At 34.7% G+C, this 23,296-nt stretch overlaps 2 protein-coding genes across 7 annotated transcripts in view; both read right to left on the reverse strand.

Moving 5' to 3' along the window:
* Window positions 1-3,342: 3,342 nt before the first annotated feature.
* Window positions 3,343-7,074, reverse strand: LOC138328020 (regulatory factor X-associated protein-like). The gene is made up of 4 exons (XM_069274595.1): window positions 6,948-7,074; window positions 6,124-6,383; window positions 5,550-5,702; window positions 3,343-5,314 (listed from the first exon to the last, which is right to left on the reverse strand). The coding sequence occupies exons 2-4, from the start codon at window positions 6,265-6,267 to the stop codon at window positions 5,192-5,194; spliced, it is 420 nt and encodes a 139-aa protein (XP_069130696.1). The 5' UTR covers window positions 6,268-6,383; window positions 6,948-7,074; the 3' UTR covers window positions 3,343-5,191.
* A 3,019-nt stretch (window positions 7,075-10,093) lies between these two features.
* Window positions 10,094-23,296, reverse strand: part of LOC138328015 (kinase D-interacting substrate of 220 kDa B-like) — a 55,301-nt gene continuing 42,098 nt past the window's right edge. For all 6 annotated transcript variants that reach the window (XM_069274579.1, XM_069274580.1, XM_069274581.1 and 3 more), the window contains 6 exons: window positions 22,272-22,532; window positions 21,658-21,844; window positions 21,134-21,296; window positions 20,581-20,768; window positions 17,740-18,107; window positions 10,094-16,334 (listed from right to left, as the gene is read on the reverse strand). In XM_069274579.1, the coding sequence (XP_069130680.1) occupies window positions 15,096-16,334; window positions 17,740-18,107; window positions 20,581-20,768; window positions 21,134-21,296; window positions 21,658-21,844; window positions 22,272-22,532 (2,406 nt within the window). In that variant the 3' untranslated portion in view covers window positions 10,094-15,095. The remainder of the gene's footprint in view (window positions 16,335-17,739; window positions 18,108-20,580; window positions 20,769-21,133; window positions 21,297-21,657; window positions 21,845-22,271; window positions 22,533-23,296) is intronic.

Genomic DNA, 23,296 nt, shown 5'->3' on the forward strand with positions numbered 1-23,296 from the left:
GTCGGCGGTGGAGCATCTTAAAGGTTTGACACATTTTTTCCCACATATATCGAATATGGCTCCTCAGATGTGTATTATGCTTCATTTACAGCGTAAACGTATAATGATCAAGAAATGTATGTTAAAAGTGAGATGCGTGTACATGGCACCAAAGTGAGGTATTTTATCATACATGATCATTTGAATAAAGTTCGGTATAAGTTAGCTGTCTTTTCTCCAGCTGAAAACTCGCTCAAAAATTTGTAGTTTATATTCCTATACACAATAGATCTACACATATAAAAAAAATGATTAATCCATGATAACCATGAACAAAAATGTACTTCTATATGCCCAGAATATAACTGCAGTAATGATAATTTGTTTATCAATAACCAGATATATAAAGTATGTATCTTTGTAATTTGAAATATACTTGTTAACTTCAAAGATTAGATATTTGTATTAATGATAAATACTGGCGCCAGTTGTAATAGTCAAAATCAATGCAATTATACGATATATACAAATATGATGTAGCAACTGGAGCTAGGATTGAAGTAACCAGTGCTCCAATATGATATTAAACATGTTAATTCAAGTTAATCTGGCACATGTCAAAGTTTAATCATATAACATGCATATGTATACCTGATACACTACATACCTGTAAAATGACTATTTAGAAATGTGCCAAAATTTTTATGGATGGGCTGTTAATAATTTCAACAAGCGTTGACCCAGATATATAATTCAAAAAAGAAGAATTAAGGTGGCCTCGAAGCCAATGAACTGAAATAGACGGAAAATCAGACAAACAAATAATTATTTACATTTTTAGCCCAGCATCATCAGATGGTGGGGTATTGAAATCGCCTTTCCTCCATGGTCCGTCCATAAACAATGCGTGTTACCACTTTTTCTCAAGAAGTACTGCACGGATATTTCTCAAATTTTACATGCAAGGTTCCCTTGGTCCCTAGGAGTGTTAGAAAAACAATATGGCCGCCAGGCAGCCATTTTGGATTTTGGCAGTTGATGTTTGTTACCACATTCTCAAAAAGTACTGAAGTGATCTGTCTCAAATTTCATATGAAGGTTTGAGGATCCCTTAGGGCCCTAGGAGTGTCATTCCGATTTTTAGACTGAATGAAAAAACAATATGGATTTCGCAGTTGACAATTGTTACCACTATTTCTCAGAAAGTACTGAAGGGGTCTGCCACAAATTTCATATGTATGTTTCACTAGGGCCCTAGAAGTGTCATGCTAATTTTGGGACCAATCAGCCATCTTGGATTTTGATAGTTGAGGTTTGCTACTGCTAATTCTCAGAGAGTATTGAAGGGATCATACTCAAATTTTATATAATATAGGTTCCCCTAGAGCCCTAGTGTATATTCCATTTTGGGACCAATCGGTTCACACAAGGTGGCCGCCATCTTGGATTTTCAAAGTTAAAGTTTGTTACAGCTACTCGGTATTTCTTAGAAAGTACTGAATAGATCATTCTCAAATTTCATATGTAGGTTTCCCTTGGGCCCTTGTTGCATATATTTCATTTTGGGACCGATTGGTAAACAAGATGGCCGCCAGACAGCCATCTTGGATTGTGATAGTTAAAGCTTGTTACCGCTATTTCTCCGAAAGTACTGAAGAGATCGTTCTCTAATTTCATATGTAGGTTCCCCTAGGGCTATAGTTACGCATATTGCATTTTGGGACAGATTAGTCATCAAGATGGCCGCCAGGCAGCCATCTTGGATAGTGATAGTGTAAGTTTGTTATTGCTATTTCTCTCTTAGTTTGAAAAGCAGAGAAAAAAAAGAAAAAAAGCAGTTTTGAAGTTTGAAAAGCAAAGAAAAGATCACTCTTTCATTTGTCAGACATAGATCAATCTTTGGTAGGCATCAAGATCCCTCTGGGATCGTTTGTTACTTAGTAAACAGTCTCAAAACATTATTTTAATTGTACCTGATGCATGTAAGAACACAGAGAATGTATGTATATACATATTTAATATTGACTGTTGGTTTGATATTTGTGCCAAGTCCCTGTGTATAGTGTACGTGACAGCTAGGCTGATGGGATATACATCCATATAATATTAACAAATGCAATGAAATCATAATATCCAGCTGTACTTATCTGTTCTTCGACCTTCCATGCAAACTTGTGTTCTTTACTTTTACAAGATTTGTCGAGTAACCTTGTGGTAAAACTCTTCAGGAAACACTGTACAAACACGTGTTCGATTTTTAGCTCACCTGGCCCGAAGGGCCAGTGAGCTTATGTCATGGCGCGGCGTCCGGCGTCCGTCCATCCGTCTGTCCATCAACATTTCCTTTAAATCGCTACTAGTCATAGAGTTCTGCATGGATTGTAACCAAATTTGGCCAGAAACATCCTTGGGGGAAGGGGAACAGAACTTGTATAAATTTTGGCTCTAACCCCCCGGGGGCAGGAGGGGCGGGGCCTAATAGGAGAAATAGAGGTAAATCCTATAAATCGCTACTTGTCCTAGAGTTCTGCATGGAATGTAACCAAATTTGGCCAGAAACATCCTTGCGGGAAGGGGAACAGAACTTGTATAAATTTTGGCTCTGATCCCCCAGGGGCAGGAGGGGAGGGGCCCAATAGGGGAAATAGAGGCAACTCCTATAAATCGCTTCCTTCAGAAAAGAAACAATGAACCTGTATTCAGAACATTACTAGACATTACAAACAAGGTGAGCTATACAGGCCCTCTGGGCCTCTTGTTATGTATGTTCTCAATAAAGTGTGAAATCCAGACCAAAGAGAAGTGGTTTCCTTATACAAGGGATTTTCTATTGTTTTGAAAAACGGAAACATTGGGCATTTTTCATTAGGGGATATTTTCATAAGGATATATGCTCTATCATTCAACAAAGTTTGGTTCTTTATGATGATAATTTTACCCTCCAAAATAAAATTGGACTTTAAAGAAACTGGAAAAAAAATAATATATGACTGCATCATTGCTCTTAATTAAGGCAACTTGCATCTAATAAAAGTTAAATTTTAAAATGTATTTTTCAAGTCAAGGTTTTGGTATTGTCTATATCTCAAAATTTTAAATTATAAATTTTGGTTTGATACATCTTAAGCTTTGCTGATTGTACTTCATGTAAAAGCTAAGGTCATTTAAGAACAACCTTCTCTGTACCGGTATAAAACACGTGTGTTTCTCGCGGAGTGAGTTAGGGAGACTGGTATCTTAATTCTATATCTCCTTGTAATGGTGGAAACTCTCCATTTTATAGTGCAATATCAGCCGAGAGCACACCCCAACTGGTCACTACTTACTGGGTAATGATAGTTACAATGAAGAGAAAAGATAGGATTACAAATTTAAACGCCTTTTATTAAATATCATCAATAGATGAAGCAGGTGGTACCATTCTCGTGCTTTACCTTCAGGCACTCGTGTTATTGGTGAGCATTTTAAATAACATTCAATGTACAATGTAATCACTTATATAGATGTACTGTAGAGTTGGTTATTCCAATGGGTCAAAAATTGAATTTAAGCAAACTAAAATTTTGCGATATGGCTGTTCATTATTTTCATTTTTTTTTTAATTTTAAATAGATGTACTTTTAAGTCAGTTGTTTAAAATTGGTCAAAAATTAAATTTAACGAACTAAAATTTTGCAGTATGGCTGTTAGAATTGTTCATTATTTTCATTTTTTTTTTATTAATTTTATCATTTATAAGTTTTTACAACCATACCCACTTTTCTGCCAAATCTCAAAAATGTCCCCTTGAGAATAAGCCGCTGTACTGTATTACAATAAATATAAGCCAACAAAAGAGTGATTGTTATAATCATAAATAAATGTCGCACGTGGCTGTTGTAGAGTCAAATTCAGGTTAGTCTGATACATTTGTAGCTCAAGTCACTGAATTCATCAGAAGATAAGTTAACTACGTATACCCGGTAGTTTGAATATCCATGAAGCAAAGACAACCTTATTTCTTTCACTTGTATTTGTTACTAAAAATTAAGTATTACTTTGCTTTTATCAATAAATGTATGATCAATTAAAGAACTGTGTTATCATAACAATACAGAAAAAAGCATTAGGCACAATTTCCAGAAAAAAATAAATGAACTACCAGAATAAAGCATTAGGCACAATTTCCAGAAATAAAATAAATGAACTACCAGTAAATAATAATAAAAATAAAAAAACTAACACAACTAATGAACAAAGAAGTAGTAGCTCTTAATTAAAACAACAAAGGTAAAAGTTACACCTTTACAGAAAAGCTACACCAGTGGATCGGCTATAGTCCTTTGATAGACCACCCTTTATGTAGCTTTAGACCACAAGGATAAAATCACCGCAGTAAAATTTCATACTGCATGTGACTGTCAACGTACATGTAGATACTAGCCTACTTAAAGTGAACAGTCGGGCAAGGATGGCTAAAGTCGGTAAAAATGGAGTGAATGTATCCAGTATAATTTCTTATGAAATGGAAAAATAAAATCTCTCGTCAAAATCTGTCTGCGTAGGAAGAAACTGATTTAAAGTTTGGGAATTCTAAAACGTCCTCCCGGCTCACTATGTCCGTAGTTACATTTCCACCCAGCCTCGCTTTCAATGCTTTCAACTTTTCTTCACTTTAATGGTCAAAATTGGGAAACTAAGCAGAACTTGACCGTAGTATTAATATGTGAGAACTTTTGGAAGGCCAATGAACGCATTTAGACTGGTTTTCTTTGCCCGACTTTTCACTTTAAGTCGCTCGTGGTGAATTTTTGGTGGAACTATACAGTATCTGAAGTGTTTACATGCAAGCAACAATCTTTTTTTTTCAAAACGGTGATAAAGGGTTAAGATATATTTCCGGTCAGGATTTGTCTCCCCTGATACTATCAATTAAGATGACTGTCCTTTCTGGGAAGCTATTTTCTGTCAGGATTTGTCTCCCCTGATGCTATCAAGATGACTGTCCTTTCTGGGAAGCTATTTCCTTTAAGGATTTGTTTCCCATGAAGCTATCAATGTTCTGGGAAGCTATTTCCTGTCAGGATTTGTCTCCCCTGATGCTATCGATGTTCTTGGATGCTATTTACTGTCAGGATTTGTCTCCCCTGATGCTATCAATGTTGTAGGAAGTTATTTCCTGTCAGGATTTGTCTCCCCTGATGCTATCAATGTTCTGGGAGTCTATTTCCTGTCAGGATTTGTCTCCCCTGATGCTATCAATGTTCTCAGTCTGAGATGACTGTCCCTTTTGGGAAGATATTTTGGCCTGTTGAGTCTGTAGAAAGCGAATAACCTCTGGAGATCTCATCAATGCCTGCAATGAATGTAAAAATTACTTTTTACTGATGAAATCATAACATTGAATTGGAAAAGTTACACGGTATTTGTTATGAATGGTCTATTTATGATTTCTTTTGAAAACATTGACCAGAATGTTGTACAAATTAAAGGGAGATAACTTTTGACTCAGACTGTTGATCACTTCCTCTAAGATATTGTAAACCATTGATCTAAATTGAATAATTATCCTCATCCTTTGAGGCCCTTACCATTTTTTTATCAGACAAAACATCATCTAGGAGACTAGGCCGTAGACCTAACTCTCCTCCCACATTGAAACTTTCAGCAGCCCCGGATGATTGGGAACACTCCACTTTCCCTGGTGACATGGACGGCAACATGGCACCCTCTGCTCTCCCGTGCTGGTTAAGAAATTAAAACATTACAGAACATGGCTTACTAACACAGCTTCCTCTGTAATCCAGGTGATATATACACAAACGTTAATATCAGTATGTGATATATACGAATATGCATGTACAAGTACATGTGTATATGTATCTGACACTAGGTTACTGAGAATGTTACACAAACTGTTTGTTATTTGGTAGAGAAAACTAAAACCTTTTGATAATATGGATAAAAGAAACAATTTATATCAAAGTCACACTACATTTTCAAAATCAAAATTTCAAAAAAGAACTTGTCCTTACATTTCCTAATGTTTTCTTTCTATCATTATCCAATACGTTCTGACCGGAATAATAATGTCTTAAATAACTAGTACAATTTTGCCATAACTAGGTCATGCTAATAGATCTACAATAAAAAAAACATTATAACCTTTGTCTTTGACAGGTCTTTTCCAGAGTTATCTCTCCTGAAATCCACTGTGAATCCACCACTACCTCCAAAATCAATATGGCCAGTATCCATGGTAACACTTCTGGAATCTTCCTGAGCAGACTGATCCATGTCCATATCCATAGTGACAACAAATGTAACAGTGGGACCCAATGTTATAACTTAGTCCAATAAAAATCACAAACACCCAGTGTACATATAAATATCTGCTTTTCAAGCACAGCAGGTGCTGAGGAAATCTGAAATATACATTACACATTTTCGATGACAGTGGAACGCAGGAAAATTAATGTTATCAAACATCATGTAAACATACCAAGCAAATTATTTCTTTTGGCACCAAACAATTACCGGTACATGTGTAAATCTTACACTTTGTAAAATTAATGATGACAGGAACCGATCATATAACACCTGTTGCTACGTCAGCATTTGTCTATATCCAAAACACACAACTTACAGCAAATTTACTATTTTTGCAGAAATTGTAATTTTTTCTGAAGTGTCTTGAATATCAAATCAAATGAAATCTTGTCAGCATTTAATTACCATCACAATGACTACCCTCATATTCAATTTCCATAAATCTTCAATACACATTCTCTACACTTTACACAATCTACAATCTATACACAATTTAGTAAATCCCTAATGGATATTACCTTGATGCTACTAACAAATTTAAGCTATATGATTACACCTCACTTTTGTTATTTTTAAATATTCAATACTTATGCGACAGCAAAGACTTACAATAAACAGTTAGTATGTCCTTTCATGTATTAAAATTAATTTATATTTACTCTGTGCCAGGATCCTTCCTTTTAACCTCTATATCCCAGTATCAATAGGAGATGATGACGAGACCTATGCCTTTTCCAGTTCTACTTTAGGAGCAGGAACCACCTCTTCTCCAACCATGAAGTCCTCCTTTATAAAAAATATCATGTTCAGTTATATAAAACAGAGACTTGCATCAGAAAAAAGTTGATTTGAAAAATATTTAGGACACATCATGCCATCTGTATCAAATGAGAAGTTCAGCGAAATAACGTCTGACACTCTGTATAATAGGTTATAAGTGTACAGGTTCAAAGTGATATACAAATGTAGTCACCTTCTAGCACAGCCTGACACCAGACTTAGACATTATGACATACAGATGTATGGTGAAGGGCCTGAACGCACCACTATATCAAAAGCTGGAATTCGCCGAAACTGTTTGGTAATGGGCTAGGTCATCTCCATCCTTGATATTCCAGGGAGTTCTGATCATTTTCAATCTCTACACCCTCTCATAGTAAAACTGAAGGCAGCTCAGGGAAACAAATCTGAACCAATCACAGGCCTGCAAATTTTCTTTGAAGACTACAGAGAGAGCAACGCCCATCTTTAAAGCCACACAGTCAACCACAGTATACTGTTACTCCAACAATGCTAGAGATATAGCACAATGAGACACTTAAAACATTGTGTCGTGTCTAATCTCTATCTAGCTGCAATATTGTAGCTCAAAAGACTTTTTGACCAATAATGTTGTCGTCTTTTTAAAGGTATAGAAGGCCTGTACATGTACATATATTCGTTCTAATCTCTATCTTCCAATTGGCCATTTACCCGATGCTGAGGGTTACATTTTAGAAGTTGGGATTGTGACAATATAAAACGTTTACATCACATTTAAATAGTCATCAATCAATCAGCCAGTAAATCCATCTAAAACAAATGTCTAAATCTCCTAATGTAAATTTCCATGACACCTGACAAAACTTCATGGTCATAGTGATCCGGCCGGTAAATAGAAAAAACGACTTGCAGAGTGACCAAAACGCTTGATCTCCCTTCACTTTTACTTGTATTCTGCCCACATGATTTGTAGTAACCTGCTGCCATATTTGAAACTAGGTCAAAATGTTACTGAAAGTCATCTTATTTAATCTGCTAAAATCTAATTCTATGAAGCCTCAAGTTATGGTTTTACTTAATAAATGGGATAATTAATACAGTCAAATCTTGATGCATCTAAGTTCAAAGGACCGACAGCAAAACTTTGAAACATCGAGACTTTCTATTATTCGTGTTTGGAATTAGACCAATGTTTCTTTACCATGACCAATTGTGGTAGTTGTGTAAATGTCGTCTCCGTTCTGTAATCCTGCATTTGCGTAACAAATTTATCTCTCAAATACAGGACTGTTACTCAAACTCAAATACAGGACTGTTACTCAAACTCAAATACAGGACTGTTACTCAAATGCAGGACAATCTTGCATATATGGGAGTGTACCCAACCTGATAAAGCACTCGTACAGCCAACTTACCATATCATAAATCACCTTGAGCATCAGTGAACAACTTGGACATGTAGCAACGTCTTCGCCATTTTCTAGGTCTTCCTAAAATAAATAAAATTCATAAATCTGATGATTAAATAAAAAGAGGCAGGTATTTAAGTTATTTACAATAACTTAATACCTGCCTCTGTCTGGATCACTAGTCTGACGCTCGACCGATCGAGCTAAAGAGAAGTTCCCTCTAGCCGAGCGATATATTGAGACTATTATTGACCAGGGTTACATACTCCCCTTCCAGGAAACAACTCGTCCTCGAGATTCCATGGGTCACAACGATTCCTTTGTAGGTATTGTGAAGCATCATTCCTGAGTCCATGTAACAGGGTGCAAATAATCCCTATTTGAGATTCCTCCTCTAGACTCTTTTATATTGACCAGGCCGGGTTACATTCATATCACATGGACACATTACATTGATTAGGTGCAATCCGTCAAAACAGGTGACCTCGCAGTAAACCACAATTTTGTCAAAACTACATGTTTGTGTATTTATACGTTACCTTTGTTATTTCGAACCGATCTCCGCATGGACAGGGGTAATAGTAGGTTTCATTATCTTCGTCATATTCAAAATCTTCTATTTCTATTTCATCATGATACACAGACATGTTCGGCAGGCCTTATTAACCCACATGTGTGTGGATGGTGTGATTGTGATGACGCACTACACAACATGTTGAGCTAGCGATTTTGGCGAGAGTGATAGTTTCGTAAGTTTTAATCAAAAGTGAAAGTGAAAGTCCACATTTGATAAAGAAAACAAAAAACTCTAGATATATATGGTCACATAGCCTACTGTGAATTTATTTTGTTTATAGGTTTAGAATTTTATTTTAAAGTATGTTTATCATAATATCAAATAATGAACAGACTATAAAGAATATATTGACAGCTAAATATTTCACTTACAATGTACGTACTATAAGTATATTTTAAACTACCTACTTCAACTTGTAATAAAAAATAAAATGTCCTGATTTTTTTATTGATATTCTTTGATCTAATAATGTGCATAAATGTGGCTATTGACATTACGGTATTCGACCCATTTAGCGCCCATGTCCCTATAAACGCCACTCCCCCTTTTTGAAATTTCAATTGCCCACGCATAAAGAAAGACCAAAACTTCACATAACTGTATAGATTTGTAATAATCAAGTCTCATTAGCACCTTTTCAATTTTTTTAAACGCACTGGGCGCCTATTGGGTCGAATACGGTAGCTTAATTTATTTGATGTAAGAATATCATAATTTTGCCAATTCAATGTAAATATTACATTTTTAGTTTATATTTTAAGTAAACCAGAATCCAGAAATTCTATGAGTTACTTCAATATACAAAATTCTTTGCATGTGATTTGCAGATTAAGACATACAACATAAACAGACCAAATGATTGTGGCACTAGTACATGCAGTTTTGATCTGCTCAATTGTCCATGGACTCAAACATTTGCGTCCATCATTAAATCTGGCTATGTCAATATCTGATATTTTCATGTACTTGCAGCAAATGTTTGACTTTTAGAATTCCAGATTGACTCTCAATGTTAATCATATGAGGCTATGAATACAAATAACAAATAAAACTAAAACATGGCTAAATCCATTTCATTTTTATTTCAAAATGGACTCTTCTGCACCCAGAGAAATTTGTGGAGTAATTATACATACAACAAGAATAAATTACATGTAGGAGTTAAACAAGTTTTTGTTTGTAGTATTGCGGTGGTATATATTATGAAGCTAATTAAGAGATAGTTTTTATTTATGTTTCCATATCCATAGTCCTATCAATTACCAGCAGATAGCAACAGAACTCAAAGCTATTTATAGGCTTACAACATGGCCAAGGGATTATAGGCATCAACTCTAAATCGTACAAGCCCCTGTGCATCCTTGATACTCCAGGGGTTTTGACCACTTACAATCTCTACACCCCTGGACTATCTCATAGTAAAGCTGGAGGCAACAGAACAGAACAGATAATTAAGTCCTTTGATGTACATCGAAAAGCTGTATAACGGTACACTGTGGTTGACTGTAATGGCTTTGAAGTTGGGCGTCGCTCTCTCTGTGGTCTTCAAAGGAAATTTTTGCTGGCCTGTGATTGGTTCAGGTTTTTTTCTCTGAGCTGCCTTCAGTTTTATTATGAGAAAGTCCAGGGGTGTAGATATCGTAAGTGATTGGAACCCCTGGAGTATTGAGGATGCTGTGGCAATAACATCAGCACTTATCAAACAATATTGTAACAAAATGAATGGTGCAACTGGTACGTATATGTGGTCTGAATGCTAAGAATAGAACATAAATGATATGATGGTGGTATGCTCTTAATATGTACCATTTCAAAAATAATGCTGAAAGCTCACACAGCAGAATATATCAAACTCCAACTGGACTACTCCTTAATCAAAAGGTAACATTCAAAAATTCATATAAATCAAATCGTCTATTATAATAGTATCAACCTTATAAGGTCACAATTTAAGACAATATGCCTTATAACTTTTTAAACCAAGTGTCATCTGTTCATGTGATCAGGTGAGATATTGGTTTTTATGATATTAGACAGAAATGTCATTACAAATGTGAGAAACTATGCAGTTTTCTCTTACAAATTAATAACATAATAGCCTGCTCCTAATGGTAGATAACTCTGTTACAATAATTACCTCACCCTCAAGGACAGCTAACTCTATTTCAATAAACACAAACATTATCACACAACGTAACCTCAATAACAAATCACTATAGATCATATATCACATTTCTGGATAAAAAAACAACAAAATCAATTTAATTAGAATTAGACTTGTAATTGCGCTCCACTATGATGCTCTACCATGCACTACTTTAGAAGTTTTTAGCATACAGTAGAGCATTGTAGTGGAGTGGAATTACAAGTCTCATTTTTATTAGTTTGACAACAATTACAATACCTGCTTTACTTATGATGCTGTACCTAACATCCCATGCCTTTCTCACATGAAGGATAAGGTCCTTGGTGATGATCATTTACATGTAATTACCTGGTAGACATTATATATTAAATCTTTATTATCATTATGTGTGTCACACTAGCTCTCATAATTTGTTGAGCAAAAACAAATAAAATGATTGATTTCTAAATCAAAGAAAACAATGTAAATGTACATATATGTAGATAATGTATTATCACATCAAAATAACACATACAATGAAATCCAACATTGCATCATAGACTTATACAAAAGGTCCAGAGGGCCTGACAATCGTATATTAAGCAAAGAGAATATTTTTCCTCCAGCTATGCAAATCAATACCATGAAATTGACAATTTGCTCCTGTGCTCACTATAATTACGATTATAATGATGGCTTAATTTCTGTGCTAGATATCAGATACTGTAAACCAACTTTCTTTCATGGCTACTAAATTTGGCGATTTACATTTCAAAACTAGTTCGCGAAGATTAACATTTGGGAATTTAAAATTTGAATGGCAATTCATATCAATATAAATCATGAAGGTATTCTTGGAGATAAACATCTGCGAATAACATGGAATGCGAAATTTACGAAAGTAGATCACATGCAAAAAAAAGTTGGTTTACAGTATAAATGAACTATGCCACATTGCTAATGTTTGGGGGCAAAAATCTGCTCTCAGTTGTGTTGTTTAAATTGTAAATGACCTTAGATATTTAATCATACTATATTTGATAAGGAAGCCACTAGCTACTACAACTACAACTTAAAAGAAAACCCTGGAGAAAACACTGATTGTTTATGGTACACTACAAATCCTGATGGTCCCTGGTGTAGTGTACATGTACTGATCCAAGGGAGATAACTCCCACTTTGGTTTTGTCATTAAATTCGTTAATCCAGTATGTCCTGGTCACGATTGTGAAGCTGGGGATTCATAGTGTTAAATCCGTTACATCCCAGGACGGGGACACCACACCTGGCAATAATAAAATTTCCACACTGGTAGTCCTGTTTCCTTGTGATCTTCTTCTCAATTCTGAAACTTCAATGCTCTTATGGTCCCAAAAGCAATAAAAGCTACATTTCGTTAAAAATGGATATTATTTCTTTACAACTTATCATAAGATAATTTAAATAGACTTAGCTACCCGGCCACCCGGTTACATTATTGACCTGTGTGGCCTTGTAAGAAGGTCAATTTTGTATCTGTTACTCTTGTGTTTCTATCTAAATGCAAGGTCATCTTTTGGGTATTTCGCTAACAGCAAATTGAATGTAATCTAGTTGTTGAAGGCTGGTATCAGACACCACAGGATGGTGTAGCATTACATCAGTAAATTAACCCTTTGACCACTGTAGGCAATAATGGACTCCTCCAGATCAATGGATGGTAGAGTCTACTAAAGTTACAAAGGGACGATGTTTGATTCATTAATGAAAATACTTATTATGCTGTTCCTTATTTTGGCACCCATAAGTGGACATTGACCATGTTATAAACCGCCATTAAACTACAATATGTATATCACTGGTGTACAATGTAGGAATCAAGATTTGCATATTTTTTCAATGCACATAAAAGCATGTGCATTTTAGTTTCCAACAACTTACTGTAGTGTATGGAATTCATGCTTTAATTATGCAGAACATCACATATAAATGAGCACTGGGCAAGTTAAAGCTGAGGATGGATTTCTTGGTAAGTTGAGTCAAAAACACCACAGTGTGATTCATCTTAAAGAACTCATTAACTAAATCAGAAGAACGTAATCAAAAAGAAAACAAATCCAAATAAAAAACGATTAAAATAAAATCATGCTAAAATAACTAAATAAGTAATGATAAAATGTAAACCAACTTAAATTTGAGTATACATTTAAATTTTGCATATTTTGTAGCAGATTAAAATCATGAATAATCAATGCAAAAACGTTTCAAGCACCGATAAAGTATACCAATAAGTCCTAATTACAAAATTAAATAACTGTGTAAAACAAGTAAGGCAAGAAAATATGAAATTAAGTTGTTCCGAAAATAAGTATGTGTATTGTGCTCTTATTTTTCTGTAAATATTTTGTCCATATCTACATTGTTTATATAAAATTTTAGTACAAATTAACGGACAGCAAAACTTATCATTGACTCAGTTGATCATAATTGAGCAATTCAAAAATTCACGACATTGAATAAAACTGTAATACAATATTGCATCTTAACTAAAGATCATGGTACTCACTTAGATTGAACATTCATAGATACTTTGACAAATGCGAAACCCTTTATTCCTTGGTCCCCTAGCATTTATTGTGAATTAATGTTAATGATGCTACTGTACATACAGATTTTTAACATTATACTTAAAGCCTCAATCCAAGTGATTAAATTATACAAAAGTACCCAACACTGAATGGCAAAACCATGCAGCCTTGTTATTCTTATAACATTCAGTGATTTCAGCAACAGTTTTTTTTTTACTACATGTATATATACATGTATATTGGCAGGCGGTATGTAATCCGAGATTATCTTGTGATGTAATAATTCTAAGCTCATGGTTTGGCACATCAGGAACATTGACTTATATGCTGTGTTTGGCTACACAGGTAAAGCTGAATGGTATCTATTGTATTACATACCCATTTAGAACTTCTCACTCTACTTAATTAATGTCATAAGCCTGCCACAGTTAGCGGATTACATACATTACATGTTGATTTAATGTTATACAGGGACCATTGGTCAGACTTCAGAACTAGAGATCAAACTTAAGTTGGTCAGACTTCAGAACTACGGATAAAACTTAAGTTGGTCAGACTTCAGAACTACAGATCAAACTTAAGTTGATCAGACTTCAGAACTACGGATCAAACTTTAGTTGGTCAGACTTCAGAACTAGAGATCAAACTTATTAAGTTAGTCAGACTTCAGAACTACGGATCAAACTTTAGTTGGTCAGACTTCAGAACTACGGATCAAACTTTAGTTGGTCAGACTTCAGAACTAGAGATCAAACTTAAGTTGGTCAGACTTCAGAACTACAGATCAAACTTAAGTAAGTTGGGTGGTTGATTATATCTTTAACATCTATTATTAACAGCTAGGGTCATTTAAGGACGCCCTCTACCGTATAAAATGTGTCGTGTGTGTGAAAGGTCTAAAGGTCCAGAAAAACATAGGTATACATATTTATTTTGAAATTAGGAACAAGCAAAGGTATTTATGTGTTATATAAATAATCCTTGTGTCTTAGGTTCCTTTTATAATTTTGTGTTATTAAATGAAATCTCAATTAAAAATTGAATAAAATCATAAAAGATACCTGGTATCTTGTAATGTTTTTAAACACAATCATGTATTTGAATATGTGGCACAAACAAAAGTAAAAATAACAAATACCATATCCATGTATAAAGGTAATTAAAATAAAATTAGTGTGATTTTCTGAATAAAATATCTACCTTACTTTAACTCTTTTCACTTTTAAATTAAAACATGATTCACCTGAATTTTATCATAACAAAACAATAACATTTCTATAGTAAGTTCCATAACGTTTTGACAAGTATCTGAGATTGTTTCTTCAGTACTTCAGTAAACAATACTGAACTACATTAACTGTATGTTTCTACACGTTAGACTCCCTATCGTCCATGTGAAGTAATGGTTCCTCAGATCTACCCGAGTCAAATTGAATGGAACCTGTACGTGTAAGTTCTATAGACGATTGATCTATTGAAGAGGCTATGTATGCTTGTACACTCTCCTGTAAAGTACGCACATCCTGAGGAAGTTGAGATTCACTTCCGCAGGCAGTCCCACCAGAATTTACCTCATTCACTATATCTACTGAGTCAGTTGGTGGTTTGGGGGGAGACCCCACAGGAAACATAGGTTCAGTGGAAAATCCCTCCATGTTCTCGTTCAGAGTAGAACTTGGGAGAGAGGAGTTTGAGGCAAATATCCGTCCAAGTTTTTCTACACTGGATGATAGCGCTCCTATAGCAGTGCTCTTTTTATCTTTCTGGAGGAGAGGTTCTTTCTCCTTCTTTTTTGCACTGTTTGGTACTATGAAATCTGTGTCGTCCAGCCCAAACTTGACCGGTGACGGTGAGTTGTCTTCCTCTCCTGAATCTTCCAGATCCTCTTCGGTGAAGTGCATCATAGCCTTGTGGAGGAGGCCTGTTTCAAACTCCATCTGCCTCGCCAGACTATCTGATCGAAGCATTGACTGACTCCTAGAAGTCACACCATTATCTACAGAAGGTGCAAACTGCTGACTATGACCGCTGTACACCGAGTCCTGTTTGATAAGGGCTGGACGATATGGTCCTATGCTGCCTTGGTCGTTATATCCAGAAAACATGACATCATCACTGATCTGAACGGACTTCTTCCTCTCCACATCATGAGGCTTGCTCTTCCTCCTCACACTGCCGGCTGTGACTAGTATAGACTTAGTTTTACAATCCTCCAGACTGGCTTTACTGACCACTTTGATCACCTCTGTCTCCGAATCACCTAATCCTTGACTGCTCTCTGTTCTATTCTGATCATGTTCTGGACTCACCTCTCGACTAGACGACATCCCCTCCAATTGTTCTTCCTCTAGTATCAACAATTCCTCCTCTCTTTTTCTCATGGAAATAACAGCAGATTTGAAAAGCTGCCAATCCCCAAATTTCATGTTGATGACCTTGCCTAGTTCTCCAAGGTCACAGGTTGACAACACTAGTCCACACACATTATTGTCATGTATACAGGCCTGGTAAGTTTCCAACATGGAATGATTGATACCTTTGACATTTGACACTAGATCACATATTTCCTCCACACTCAGTGTGCTCAACCTTTTCTCCTCATAGCCCTGAAAGTAAAATCATTATAGAATATTTATATATTAACAGTATAGCATTTATCTGGTAGTGTAATATCTGTCTAAATTTGCAACACAAAATGATATAGACAGAATGAAACAGAAGAAATTACATGTACATTTGCACATACAAAATATATCAATAAAAGCTGAATTTTAATCACTCAAATCTAAAAGTCCCTATTTACTGATTTAACATATTTTGCTGGTTCCAACAAAACTTCACTTTAGATTGAAGAACACTTCACTTTAGATTGAAGAACACTTCACTTTAGATTTAAGAACACTTCTCTTTAGATTTAAGAAAACTTCACTTTAGATTGAAGAACACTTCACTTTAGATTTAAGAACACTTCTCTTTAGATTTAAGAAAACTTCACTTTAGATTGAAGAACACTTCACTTTAGATTTAAGAAAACTTCACTTTAGATTGAAGAACACTTCACTTTAGATTTAAGAACACTTCACTTTAGATTTAAGAACACTTCACTTTAGATTTAAGAAAACTTCACTTTAGATTTAAGAACACTTCACTTTAGATTTAAGAACACTTCACTTTAGATTTAAGAAAACTTCACTTTAGATTGAAGAACACTTCACTTTAGATTGAAGAACACTTCACTTTAGATTTAAGAACACTTCACTTTAGATTTAAGAACACTTCACTTTAGATTTAAGAACACTTCACTTTAGATTGAAGAACACTTCACTTTAGATTTAAGAACACTTCACTTTAGATTTAAGAACACTTCACTTTAGATTTAAGAACACTTCACTTTAGATTTAAGAAAACTTCACTTCAGATTTAAGAACACTTCACTTTAGATTTAAGAACACTTCACTTTAGATTTAAGAAAACTTCACTTTAGATTTAAGAACACTTCACTTTAGATTTAAGAAAACTTCACTTTAGATTGAAGAACACTTCATTTAGATTGAAGAACACTTCACTTTAGATTTAAGAACACTTCACTTTAGATTTAAGAACACTTCACTTTAGATTTAAGAACACTTCACTTTAGATTGAAGAACACTTCACTTTAGATTGAAGAACACTTCACTTTAGATTTAAGAACACTTCACTTTAGATTTAAGAACACTTCACTTTAGATTTAAGAAAACTTCACTTTAGATTTAAGAAAACTTCACTTTAGATTGAAGAACACTTCACTTTAGATTTAAGAACACTTCACTTGAAAACTCAGATAAAGTTACACCATGGTCCTTCTAGTTTTTACTGTATATATACAATGCAACAAAACTTATCAATTGTTATTTGAGAATATTGGTTAAACTCCATAAAAAGGAATATCTCTTATTTTCAAGAGAGATATGCACAAGGCAAGCACATATTTTAGATGATATCGATTATAACACAAAAACGTTTTAGACTTACCTCAATAATGACCTGTATCCCACTTTCACTAGTGTCAGTGCTTTGTGTGTTGAAACCATAGGAAGTTTGGCTAGGGTAAGGCATCCCCATGTAGGAGTGCGGATGGTACATCATACCAGGGTAGGGTGGGTAAGGTATGGGCGCCATGTGCAGACTTCTATCCAAGGAGTACGACGACAACCCTGCCCCCGGAATTCGAGCTCCCTGACGTCTCTGTAGGGGGTCCTGCCCACGAAGCTGGGCTGCCATTTGTCCGGTCGTTGGTCCCATCATGGGACCACCCATAGGTCCGCCCATGGGACCGGGTTTGGGGTTTGTGGTGGAGAATGGGCTTCCTTGTCCATACAGGTCTGTGTTCTTTTGCATCTCTATAATATAAATATATCACAAGTTTATTTATTATCAAGTCTGAGTTCTTCTGCATCTCTATAACATAAATATTTCAGTAGTTTATTTATTATCAAGTCAAGTATAGTAGAGTTTTCTTATAGTAGAAACAATCTGTTTTGTCATGAAATTCAAGGCAAAATCAATTCTCCTCTAAATGTGAATATTCTCGAAAACAATTTGATCTTTGTATATTACAGGAGTTATCTCCCTTGCAGGAAGGTATAGATTGTGAATATGATGTTAAAACATGATGTAACAATCAGAACCTACCTGAAAGGGAAGATAACTCTGTAAATATAGTATTGATGTAATGGTACCTCCTCAAAAGAGCACATAACTCTACATGACCAAAAGATGTGTAACAACGATGCAAAGATATCGCCTTCCTTGTATGTATAAGGCTTTATAGAGGCTGAAAGTTCATCTACACATTTTCAGATAGTTTCATCAATTAATCAGAAGTGTATTTTCTTTAGAATAGTTCAATATAATTCACATTGTAGAGAGTAGGCCCTGTTTCATGAAATTAAGGAAATAATCTTAAGTTAAGGAGTCTTCCTTAAATTCTGTAATGCTTTCCTATGGAGAACTTTAAGTTAAGGGATTCCTTGTAGTTACGGAATGTGTATGAAACTGGGCCCTAATATTTTTTCAATTTCTCTATATCTCTATGCATACAATCATTACTTTATCAAACTGCATTCATTCCATCGTAAAGTCTAAATCACTCAAAAAGAGAATTTGGATGCTTTAGATAATGAATACTCTAATGATGTTGGAGGTTAGCACAGACAAATTATCTAAACAGCGGACTTTTACAACACAGAAATCATTTCTGAGCTCCTCACAATTTTGTTCATTCAAATGAAAATCATACAATATATGCTTTCTAATCCGGCTCCACGAGACTTAAAGCCATTCCCTTGTCAATCTATGGACAATGATCTATATACGTAAAAAACACACAAGATTTACACACAATTCCATACATATCTTTTCTATACCATCATGCCAGTGAGTTTCAAGCAAAACTCTCAAATTCAATAAAAATTCTGTAATTTTATGAAAAAATATATATTTACACAAAAAAAAATTATTACAAAAAGAATACAAGCCAAATGACTTATAGATATCCATGACCTGTTACCATCAGTATATACACAGACATTAAATGTAGTTCTGAGGAGCTAAGTCTAATGTATTGTCATACATTATTTCATGTTTCTCATATCGACCATAAGGAATCAAATTCAAATCAAACTCATCCAAAGCACTAAATGGTGTTCACAGAAACATGTGAAGCATATAATGTGTGTATTGGTGTATTTTAAATAGCAGGCATTACAAATCTGAGACCAATGAACACAATTTGTGTATTGTAAGTAGCAGGCATTACAAATCTGAGACCAATGAACAAAGGACTGTAACTCTACATTAGGGTTTACAGAACACAATAACATGTAGCGTATCATCAGAACATATAAGCCATCTATAGATTTGATATGATTGTGTTTACAGTCATGATACAGTAGTGTCAGTAATATCAGAATCAGAAATAGTATAAGGCCAAACGGATGCCAATTTGAACAGTATTGGTTGTCGTATTAACTTTTCGCTCAATCAAATTTTATTAAAATTGTGAGACGATGCAGATGTTAATACCACTAAAAATAAAAGCATTTCTTTCCATCGACTATTATAAAAGGCAACACAAAAACTGACCAAATCACAAATTTATGTCAAATGTTAGAATAAATCCAAACCAGTTGATCTCACTCCTATATTGTATGCTAGGTACCTTGTATGGCGTGAGAAATCATATAAGTTAAATCACTGCAGAGAGTATCTACAATATAAAGATTCCACTTTGTTTTAAAATTAGTTTCCCCTGAAAAATTGCACTTAAAACACACAAACAATACAATTCATTAATGACTTAATGTATAAATATATCATTAGTACAATATACCAAGTTGGTCATTTTCGTAAAAAATGTCAAAAAAATGTATTTATGTTTATTTGAAGAAGTTTTAACTTGGACTAATTTAAATTTGTGATCTCTCAAGATGAATATGTTAATTTATTTTACTCATTAAGGAACTTATGTTTTGTGGATCAAATTTTCTCTACCGTCATAGTGTCCTGCAAAATCACAAACTATAAAATATCATCCCCTCAAGTGTTACAGGCTATATGATAATACAATCAAAAGAAACATTCAGTTATACATGTACCTAATATGACAAGGAATTTAAGTATTTACTAAATGCTTATTCTTCGATAAGAATTACTACAGGAGCCAAAAACAAATGAATAAAGTCTAAAATCTATTCACCATTTCATGCTCTTTTGAAAAGCAAAAAGTAAAATTTGATTTCCATGTGAGCATGTGAATTTCCATGTGAGCATGTGATTTTCCATACTATAAAGAGTGGCTTGGATGATGTATACCTCGGATAAGTTTACGTAGATAAGGGTCCAGATTGATGGCACATGGAAGGAACTTTTTGAGATCACCAACATTGAGGATAGGGCTATTCCTGGACCCTGTTCTTAGAAAGGTTTCTAGTTTACGGACATTACGGTCAATCTCCAATAGTGGTTCAATATCTCGGGACGATGGCATACTGTCGACAACTCTGTAAAAATAAGGAACTCAGGATTACTTTGTTGTAAATTATAGTCATCAGTACTCACTCCTAAAGCAAATAAGAGGCATAAACACACCACAGGTCAGAATCATTTTTAGTAAAGTTTGAACTAAATCTCAATGGTTGAAATTCAGTTTAAATCAGTGCTTAAAAGATGTTAACTAAAATGGCCATCTTGGATTTCACACAAATCTACAAAACTAATTTATTTTGGTCAGGATAATTTCACAACCATTCAAGGCAAGTTTTAGCTCAATCCATTTTAGAAAAATTGTGTTTAAGATTGAAGGAGAAGAGCTGGGATTGCAGGTCTACCTGAAAGAATCACAACTGAAGAATGCAATCATCCCTACCGATCATAAAGAGAGGCTAGTGTTACTGACGAGTCGAGCATTTCATTCTCCTCAAAGTAGAGTATAATCCAGGACACTCGGTACGGCCACTGTTCTATAAGGTTGATCCAGGCAGCCAGTCTGTGCCAGTTAAAGTCTATATTGTAGGCACGCAGCAGTCGCCCTGAACATAGAACAAATGAATACAATAAATCCTTCTAAGCTTTTACAATATGGACAAAAACATTAAATGTTTCAAAGCATTATTTTTTTTTTAATAAAGTTAATCCTAAATGCTGTAGTATTATATGACATAGATTGTCTCCTAGTTGTAGCCTATAATGTGTAGCCAGCTGTAATCATCAGCCAGACAGATCATCTGTTGAGCATTAGAATAGTGAACCAGAGGTCAGAAATTTAATTTGTGTGTGTGACTTGAATTTATACTAATAATGATCTCTGATACACAGACACACAAAGCAACCATTTAGCAATTCTGTGGTTTAAACCAATTTTGTAAACCATTGACAGGAAGTTTTCTGTACCTGTAACAGCCACGATATTCATCAGTCGTCTCATGCTGCGGGGGTTGATATCACTGAAGTAGTCCGTCTTGCTCAGTGAGTGTGATATATCAATATTGGAGGCGTGACTGTCCTTACGCTGGTTCGTACGTTTTTTACCGTCGAGGCTTGAGTAGGAGGACCATACCGAATCCTGATGCTGGTAAGTCTGGAATATTGTAAACACAAACTCTACACATATACACTAGTTATTTTCAATCCCAATTACCCAGTACGTTATTCTAAAAATTCTTAAAGTCAGACATCATTATTATTCTACATTTAGATATCTGTTTCCTTTTCATATTCTATGTCTGTTTTTTGTTTAAATAATGATGGAATGATGAGTTATTGAAATTAAGCAAATAGCAAATTATGTAAAGCATTATGATATGAAATTATGTATGCAGAGAGAATTTCAGAAGTACACAAATGAAAATTCATTGATGTAGATAATGAAAATAACTTCCTTATGCTAGCTTTATTTCGCAATGTATATTAAAGGTATATTTGTTACTTCTATCAAGTTTTGTGTACTTGTTATCAAATTTTTAAACAAGCCCCTAATTCTTGTGATACACCCTCACCCTCCTCACCTTATTCCTAGTAGGACTCTCATCCCCTGGGGTGGGGCTACCTGCCATGTCCTGTTTCTCTATTTTGATGCCCTGACTCTGTAGATAGAAGGGAAGATGGACTGAGTTCCTGAGGTAGTCAAACCCATTAACATTAGAGTCGTGGATATCCAGCTTAAGGTTTGACTCAATGCCTTTAATGATGATGTTAGGATCGACAGCCAAGATGGTGATGAAGGGTGAATCTTCGTCTGAGAACAAGGCTTTGATGACGTCAAGTACCTGGATAGACATAAAACATTGATAATTGTATGCAATCAACTTCGAAGTCGCTTACAGTGGACCCTCCATAATCAAAACACTTGCATTCCTGGCCCAAACCGTTCAGATTGGTAATTTTCCGTACTGAAGTATTTCATTAAATGAGTTCGCCGATATTTCAGTTTGGATTGTACATTTTACTGAATTTTACAATCTTGTAAAAAAACCACATGAAACATTGATGATAATTATATCTAAAATTTATCAGCTTGATATTTATGTCAATTCACAGATGTCTGAAGTACTTAAAATTACACACTTCAGCTAATTTTATGTTGATATTTGTTTCTCTGTAATATGTCAGAAACAAGAAACATTTTACCATAAACAGACCACATACACCATTTATAATCTAATTTAAACATATCTTTGATTCCCTCTAATACACTATGATATCATTAACTGGGATCCAGCTAAGTTATCTCAATAAAATACAAAATCTGGTTTAACCTGTAAATTTTAATTTTTATTACACAGCTGGTTTAACATTCCAAAAACGAAATTCTGATGCATAAGTCTGAAAAATATAACTTTTTAATCCTAGTGTTTCTTGTTCGTGATTAAATCAGATTAACATAGGGTAAGAAAAAAAGAATCATTTACCATTTTCCATCTTTGGGTTAGAAAGGAGATCTCAACTCTCAGGATAAGATTCTAAAGCTGTCAAACACTTCTAATACATTTGACAACTTAAAAATCTTACTCCTCGGGTTAAGATTCTCCTG

This window comes from Argopecten irradians, chromosome 7, assembly GCF_041381155.1.
Source record: "Argopecten irradians isolate NY chromosome 7, Ai_NY, whole genome shotgun sequence".
Classification (NCBI taxonomy): domain Eukaryota; kingdom Metazoa; phylum Mollusca; class Bivalvia; order Pectinida; family Pectinidae; genus Argopecten; species Argopecten irradians.